Source organism: Chiloscyllium plagiosum, chromosome 20, assembly GCF_004010195.1.
Source record: "Chiloscyllium plagiosum isolate BGI_BamShark_2017 chromosome 20, ASM401019v2, whole genome shotgun sequence".
NCBI classification, from domain to species: Eukaryota; Metazoa; Chordata; class Chondrichthyes; order Orectolobiformes; family Hemiscylliidae; genus Chiloscyllium; species Chiloscyllium plagiosum.
Window position 1 is genome coordinate 9,867,357 of NC_057729.1, and position 9,125 is coordinate 9,876,481.

The 9,125-nt window shown below is 39.1% G+C and overlaps 1 protein-coding gene across 1 annotated transcript in view; it reads right to left on the reverse strand.

Annotated features, from left to right (window-relative positions):
• LOC122559952 (solute carrier family 12 member 5) overlaps positions 1–6,482 on the reverse strand; it is a 761,291-nt gene extending 754,809 nt beyond the window's left edge. Inside the window, exon 1 of the mRNA XM_043710060.1 lies at positions 6,193–6,482. Coding sequence (XP_043565995.1) covers positions 6,193–6,367 — 175 coding nt within the window. The 5' untranslated portion in view covers positions 6,368–6,482. The remainder of the gene's footprint in view (positions 1–6,192) is intronic.
• Positions 6,483–9,125: the final 2,643 nt, after the last annotated feature.

Sequence of the window (9,125 nt, forward strand, 5' to 3'; positions counted from 1 at the left end):
GAGAGGGGACCTAATTGAGGTATACAAGATAATGAGAGGCATAGATAGAGTCAATAGACAGAGACTATTTCCCAGGGCAGAAATGACTAGCACGAGGAGTCATAGTTTTAAGCTGATTGGAGGAAAGTATAGAGGGGATGTCAGAGGCGGGTTCTTTACACAGAGAGTTGTGAGAGCATGGAATGCGTTGCCAGCAGCAGTTGTGGAAGCAAGGTCATTGGAGACATTTAAGAGACCATTGGACATGCATATGGTCACAGAAATTTGAGGGTGCATACATGAGGATCAGTGGTTGGCACAACATCATGGGCTGAAGAGCCTGTTCTGTGCTGTACTGTTCTATGTTCTATGTTCTAAATGGCCTGTTTTCACACAGTAGGGATTTTGAGGTAGCTCTCATTGCAGACTAGCTACCCTTTCTTTTACTGTAGTTGCTCAAATGTAATTGGCACAGCCGATTGCCACATAATAAAGGCATCACGACTGCAACCAGGATACTGGGTATTGACTTACACGATTTGCTGTCTCCTGCTACACCCAAACTGGGCACTGGGGGAACAGAATCCTTTTTGATTCCTGTTTATGGCAGGATTAACAACTAACTCCTGAGATGTTTGGCATGTGTGCAGTTACTAACATCTTGCATCATGAGGGATCCTACAATCTAAAGTTCTGCATTCACTCCTACGGCTTCTTTGTGGCAAGTGGGAATTAAATGTGGTCTTCTCTCTTGGAATAGAAAGCCATAAGTAGCTTCCCTAGTCCAACAGCATTCTTCAAGCTATGCAATGTTGTAAGTATATCCAGATTTCTCTTGAAAAGGGATTAGATGCATGAAGGTTTTATCACTCAGTTACCTACACTGCAATTGGCAACCCTTCAGTTGACAATGGGGCTACTGCTGATGTGGTGGCAGATTTCAACCAGGATGGCCATTGGTGAAGAAGAAACGTTCCTCACTGGGGTTGTAGCTCGAAAAGTCGCTCCGTGAAAAAATACAGCCTCCAAGTTGTGTGCATTTCTCCCAGTCTATCTCCTTCTTCTAGAAGCTTGTCCTTCTCTGTGTTGTCACTGCTCATTCTGCCAGTCGAGATGTTTCTGGAATGCCTATCAGTATATCTATGCCTGGAAGCAGTTTGTTTCTACAGAATACTTGAAATTAGGAACATTTATCGAGAATCTACCATGCCTCTCCCCGTAGATTCTGCAACTTGGGAAGAAAGAAAACTATAGTAAGCACATTATGGTTGTACATTTGTCACAAACCTGAGACGAAAAGTGCTCAGCAGCTAACTGCACGTCGTTGATAAATCCTTAAATTAGCACTGCTGGCCAGTGGGGGTAAAGAGGTGGCGGAGGAGGGGAGGCGTGCTCCTTCCAGCTGCATTGCTGTGCAAAGTTGTGAAAGTTTGTCGAAGTCCACAGTTACACATTCACCGATACCATGATCTGCTTGCTTTTCCTACTCTGTAGTGCATACCAGTTGTGAACCTACTCATCAACAGTTACACCTGGCTCAATCGTAGCAGTAGGAGAAAGTAAGGACTGCAGATGCTGGAAAGTCAAAGTCAAAAAGTCTGGTGCTGGAAAAAGCACAGCAGGCCAGGCAGCATCCGATGAGCAGAAGAGATGACGTTTCAAGCATAAACCCTTCCTGATGAAGGGCTTATGCACGAAACATTGACTCTCCTGCTCCTCAGCTGCTGCCTGACCTACTGTGCTTTTTCCAGTGCCACACTTTTCGACTCAATCTTAATAGTAACATGTAACATCAAATAGCATTTTTCAACAAACTTCAACAAAGTCCAATTTCATGCACAATAAATCTAATTTTATAAGAACTAGATACCGGCTCAAATACAAAATACATGCTGTATATTGCAATAATTTCAATAGTGAATCAGTGTGCCATTCCAGTCCACTGTTCCATCTTAAATGTATTTCATCATTAATTACTTATGCGGAGATCTGCTTTGAAAATTGTTATTTGCTACACATCACTATAAAAGCATTAAGGACTGTTTGAATGAAATAGGTAAATATATCACATGAGTTAATAGGTTGAAGATAAAATCAAATAAACCCACGAGACTACAAAATCCATTCTTTCACTTTGATTCTGTAGAGGCTTATAAAATTAGACTTGTGTGAGTAGTTCCAACATTTTAGTTATTTGAGAGTGCATTGGATGAAGAGAAAGCAATGTTACACACTGTGTTTCTCCCCAGTGGTCATCTGGAATAATGTATTCATGAATAGTCTGAATAAAACCTGGTTGAATTCCTCTTTCTTACATACTGAAGTGTCACTGGATTGGTAGGTTTGATGCAAATATCATCAATCAGAATACTACAGCTTACAAAGCTTTAATTTTCAGCCCATTTCTTACAATACATGCAACAATGACAGCAGCAAAAGACCAGCTGGTCCATCAAGTCTCCCTCCCCATTCCTGGTGGCTGAAGCATCATGGCTCCCCATACACCTTCCCCAACTGATTGTCGACTTTTGAGGAATACTGCTCAAAGAAAAGAACTGTATCAGGATCCGGCAATCCTCAACAATGAAAAGTTTAGAATGCTGATAGTAAATTTTCATGGAAGACCGAATGGAATCACAAATTATACATGAACTCCTCGCTCTGATAATAGCTTGTCAATCAAACTGGTCTTTCAAAACATGATGCAAATTGGGTTAGCAACATATTTTAATAAAGATGTTCTCTTCTTCTGTGGGATTTAACTTGGTTGTATTAAGGCTGACAGTTTTTGTCTGTCAGGAATTTCATTAATTGGGCCCTTAGGTTTCCAGAATCTATTCACACTAGGGGAACACTTTCATTCCATGCATTATCTGTAACAAGAACATAATCTGGTTCCTTATGAATTAGTCTTAAAATCTCTTCTGTAGAGTGTGTGAAATAAATCCTTCCCACATGAGTTCATAGATTCATAGATTCATACAGCACAGAAAAGGCGCAACAGCCTATTGTGTCTGCACTGCCGCCAGAGAAGGGGGAGATACTAAACAACTATTTTGCATCAGTGTTTACGTGGAGAAGGATATGGAAGATAGAGAACATTGGGAAATAAACAGCAACATCTTGAAAAATGCCCAAATTATAGATAAGGAGGTGCTGGATGTCTTAAAACGCATAAAAATCGATAAATCTTGGTACCTGACCGGGTCTACCCTCGAACTCTATGGGAAGCTGTGGATGTGATTGCTGGACCCCTTGCTGAGATAATTGTATCATCAATAGTCACAGGTGAGGTGCCGGAAGACTGGAGGTTGCCTAACATGGTGCCACTAAGAAAGGGAGTAAGGAAAAGGCAGGAAACTATAGACCGGTGAGCTTGACATCAGTGGTGGACAAATTATTGGAGGGCATTCTAAGGGACAGGATTTACATGTATTTAGAAAGGCAAGGACTGATTAGAGATAGTCAACATGGCTTTGTGCGTGGGAAATCATGTCTCACAAACTTGATTGAGTTACTTAAGGCACAACGAACAGGGGTGCCACATGGCTCGGTGCTGGGTCCATTGCTTTTATAGTCATTTATATACCTGATTTGGATATGAATATAGGAAGTATAGGTTAGTAAGTTTGCAGGTGACACAAGTTTGCAGGTGACACCAAAATTAGAGGTATAGTGGACAGCAAAGAAGGTTGCTGAAAATGTGTTGCTGGAAAATCGCAGCAGGTCAGGCAGCATCCAGGGAACAGGAGAATCGACGTTTCGGGCATAAGCCCTTCGTGTCGATTCTCCTGTTCCCTGGATGCTGCCTGACCTGCTGCGCTTTTTCAGCAACACATTTTCAGCTCTGATCTCCAGCATCTGCAGACCTCACTTTCTCAGCAAAGAAGGTTACCTCAGAGTACAAAATGACCTTGATCAGATGGGTTAATGGGTTGAGAAGTGGCAGATGGAGTTTAATTTTGATAAATGTGAGGTGCTGCATTTTGGTAAGGCAAATCAGGAAATCAGGGCAGGACTTATACATTTAATGGTAAAGTCCTGGGGAGTGTTGCTGAACAAAAAAGACCTTGAAGTGCAGGCTCATAGTTTATTGAAAGTGGAATTGCAGGTAGCCAGGATAGTGAAGAAGGCGTTTGGTGTGCTTTCCTTTATTAGTCAGTACATTGAGTACAGGATTTGGAAGGCTGCACAGGACATTGGTTAGGCCACTTTTGGAATACTGCATGCAGTTCTGGTCTCACTGCTATAGAAAGGATGTTGTGAAACTTGAAGTGGCTCAGCAAAGATTTACAAGGATGATGCCAGTGTTGGAGGGTTTGAGCTATAGGGAGAGGCTGAGTAACCTTGAGTTATTTTCCTTGGAACGCCAGAGGCTGAGGATTGACCTCATAGGGGTTTATAAAAACATGAGAGGCATGGATAGGATGAATAGACAATTTTTTTTCCCTGGGGTGGGGAACTCCAAAACTAGAGGGCATAGGTTTAAAGTGAGAGGGGAAAGATTTAAAAGGGAGTTAAGTGGCACCTTTTCATGCAGAAGGTGGTGCATGTATGGGATGAGCTGCCAGAGGAAGTAGTGGAGGCTGGTGCAATTACAGCATTTAAAAGGCATCTGTTTGGGTATATGAATCGGAAGGATTTAGAGGGATATGGGCCAAATGCTGGTAAATGGGACTAAATTTATTTAGCATATCTGATCAGCATAGACAAGTTGGACTGAAGGGTCTGTTTCCATGCTGTACAACTCTATGACTCTATGACATAACTACCACTAAAAGTGTGCTAATCCCAAATTTCCTGTGCTTGTCGCATATCTCCAAATAATAAATTTATTTTGAAGGATTCTGAGAGCAATAGAACAAATCCATTGTACAGTATGTGGTTTGGTATCTTCTACATAGCATAACTTCATATACACAATGTCTATAGTGGGAGTCATGATTCGGAGATACCGGTGTTGGACTGGGGTGTACAAAGTTAAAAATCATACAACACCAGATGTTGGACTATAACCTGGTGTTGTGTGATTTTTAACTTTATAGTGGGAGTAACAGTCTGAACTGTGTAAGACATAGCAGTTGGAGTTGATACTTGAAGGCCTACCTGTATTATTAATGGTGTTACTATTTTAACCTGACAGGAGATTGTCTGCATGCCTGTCAGTGTAGACAGAACCATAACTCACAAAGTCAGTATAAAACATCAAGCAGCGCATTCTCTGACACTTCAACTTGGTAATCACTGGACAGCAAATGAAAAATTTCCAACAGCAATAAACCAAATTCACCTCAAATTCTTCAAACCCAATTTGTGCACTGGATAGAATTCGCAACAGAAAATAATCACTTCGAGGTGGGATAGTTAGGATTCTGCCAAGATTATTTCTGAATAAACTTGTTTTCTTTAAAAAAACAATTTTTCTGACCAGTTCCCAATTCATTAGCAAAATGCTCTCCTCCATGCAACTCCTTCTCCAGCTCAAGATTTTATTTTTAGAAAATAAAAGCTTGATCACCTCATGAAAACTTTGAACTTATCTATTTCCAGCACAGTTAAAAAAAAATCCCTTTGCATGGTAGGAAAATGAATTAGATTTGAGTAGGAGTAACTGGATAGGCTGCAGAGACTTTGAAGTATAGTTATCAACTGAGAGAACAGAAAGCTGATCAGAAACTTCTGCTTCGGATTGCACCACCTTTCTAAAATGGAGTGAAAAAGCACTCGAATTGTTGTCTTCTAGCATCCATCCAAATCTGATGACAAATCCCAGCTACAGAAAGTGCTTTGTCTCAGTTAAGTACAATTACAAATTTGGTTCAATTTTATACAAAGTGAGACTCCTTTTCCCCTTCCACGACCACATCAGCTTTCACTGGCTCTTAAATATTGGGGGTAGTTCAGATAACTTATCAACCAGAAATGTCCTTACTATCTCTCAAGGTTTAAGTTGTTATCAGAAACAACACGTTAACAGGACTGTCTCCTTCCAACTCTGTAATTAGGATCCAACGTTCCACTGGATACCAAGCAGTGCAGTCAATAACATTTTATTTTATAATCATTACAAACCATATCATGGATTCAAATTCCTATGTCCCAACTGGATGGAGTTTATTTACTCGTTTCAAAAATGATTAGTCAGTGAAGAGAATTTGATGTTCACTAAAATTTTCTGAGTGCACTAATTTCTTTTAAAGATCCATGTCCTACCTGGCTTTGGAACTTCCAGTATAGGCAGAAGATGATGCTCTCCGCACTCTGCTCTGTCTGGTGCTTCATTCCCATTCAAAACACTGCCTCCTTTCCTTGTCTCTACGATGTTGCTTTGAGCCCATGTCACTTCGTCTTCTCCACGGATCGAGGTGACTGTAAACCTCTTACTCATCTCTCAAGAAAATAAGCAAATGGCAACGGAAAAGAAAAGTGTAATGAAAGATGAAATCACTGAAAGACTAGATCACCGCACGAAGCAATCTTCAGCACCTCCACACTGAATGAGTTGCTGGCTCCTGGGCTTTAATATTTACTGTGTCCTCCCTGGGTCTTAGTGCCCAACCCTTTCCTTACAACTCGAGTGAATAAGAGTTGTTAAGACTTTGGGTGGGTGGGGAAAGAAACATCACGTTTACTGTTAGATTTATTTTAAGCTTCTTAATGATGTTTACTAATTGCATTTTCTTTTTTAAAAGTTATGAATGACAATAAAAGGTATCTGTGTGAAAATCTATTGCTACAGCAAAAGTTGAAAGATTGGTTTAATGGATAGGGAGAATGAGTTTAGAATCCATGGTTAATGGGAGGAAACAAAATATTGAATATCTATTGGTTTGATGTGATAGAGTGAGCAGTCAGGATTTGTGCGGAAATTAATTTCAAATTATCACAATTTAAAAATAAAAAGTTTCTATTCGAACCAGCCTTCCCAGTTTATTCCTGTTATCGTGTACACATCTGTAATGTCAGCTGTGGTTCACTTTGTAGTAAGTAAACTCTTAAGACTCACAATTTTGAGTTCAAATCACAGTTAATAAAAAGTGATGTTTCTGCAGTACTGAAGAAGCATTGCACAATTTCAGGTGCTCCCCTTCACGTAATGTGTTAAACCGAGGTTCTTCCTGTTTGGTTGGATGTAAAAGGTCCTGGGGAACTATTTTTTAAAAAAGACTATTAACGTTTTTCTTAGAATGCTGGCCCATATCTACACCTCCACTACCTTTACAAAAAAATCAGATAACTGGCTTTGTCATATGTTTAACTATATTCATAACTTGAAAAAGTTGAAATAGGAATATTAGTCTGTGAATATCATATCATCAAGGTAAAAGCAATCTCTTGTTTTTATTTCAGATTTACAGCATCTCGTTTTTTAAATTGCATTTAACACTATGAAAGGTAGACAGAGGCAAAATGCACATAGTTTAGAGGAATGAATCTCAACTGGAGAGGAGAGACAGGGAAGATTATGCATACTTATTTCTGAGGAAAGTAATGGCTATGCATGTCGTTTGGGTGATTGGATAAAGACAGACATGGAATCTTTGGGGGAAACAGAGTAAGGGATATAACAAGAACAGAGGAAAGGCTGAATATACATTCAGTATTGGTGCAACTGGAAAAAAGGAATACTCATGGATTTTATGGCATTGATTCTACACTCTTCTTCATAATGGACTCTAGATTTGACATTTATTTGTAACCCCCCCACTCCCACCATAGGATTTAGAGCTTCGTGCATATCAAACAATTACAGAAAATACTGAAAATGTACAACAGGTCACATCCCAGCTAATGGGCAAAGATGTTTAACTTTTCTTTTTATATTTTTCCTTTTTCATTCAGATAATGATAACATTATTGTACATTTGAATTTCCAACATCATCAGTTTTCCTGAGATTTCAATTACGCTTTGCAAATGCACAGATCAGCACCTTCATCTCGGCCAGCATCATTTCTCTATTTCCTAAATCATCATAATCAATGTGCTGGAATTTCACATCAATCATACGCCGTCATTGTGTATATATCGGACATAATTGACTAGAAGTATGAACAGGGATTACTTGGATATCTTCTCACACGCTTGGAAGATAGCAGAGTGAACAGGACAGCAGAATCACTAATTGGCTGAGTGTGAATGGTAGTAGGGTTGGGGAATATATGAAGAACTGCTGTAAAGAAGAGGAACAAATGATTTGGACCATGTGATACAATTTCAAATTTTGCAGACGATACAAAATTTATACGTGCAGTAAACATGAGGAAGATAGCTATAGATTAGATTAGATTACATTACATTACAGCGTGGAAACAGGGAACTGCTGTAAAGAAGAGGAACAAATGATTTGGACCATGTGATACAATTTCAAATTTTGCAGACGATACAAAATTTATACGTGCAGGAAACATGAGGAAGATAGCTATAGTCTTGAAAAAAACATGGAGAGGCTAGACAAACCCCCATGAAAATGAAAACACATTACAGAGAAGTATGTGCCAATAGAATTTGCTAAGAAAATGAGTCAAAGGAATATAACTTTAAATGGATTTATTTGGAAGGAAGTATGTGAGAAGAGAGTTCTGAGGGTGCTCATGCTTAAATCTTTGAAGATGATAGGATGGGTTAACAAAGTATTAATAAATATGGGATCCTACGTGCCAAAAAAAAGGTACAGATTAAAAAAGCCAGAAGGTCATGTTAAAACATAATTTCATTATAATTAGAAAATTGGCCAGAGGGAACACAGGGAAAATTGTTTTCAGATAATAAATGAATAGGGTTTAGAATGAATTACCTGATTGAATGATAACATTTGAAATTATATTTATAAATATTGAAAATTGTCAGCATACAGGGAATATGTGAGGAGCAGAAGGAATGGGATTGCTTTCCAAAGCAGCCAACACAATGATTGAATGGCCTCACACTCTGCTGTACTGTTTTCTTGTTCCATAAGTAAACTCAGCATAAGTTCTCCAAGGAACTGAGGTACAATCCATTTTTGGACTTATAACACCACTGCTTATAGCTGTACTGAAATGATCAAAATCATTGATGCCACTACAATGGTTATCATTGAATTGATGGGCATTATTTACATCCTCAAAGACAAAACTTGTGTGAACTAAAAAATTAAATTGCTAG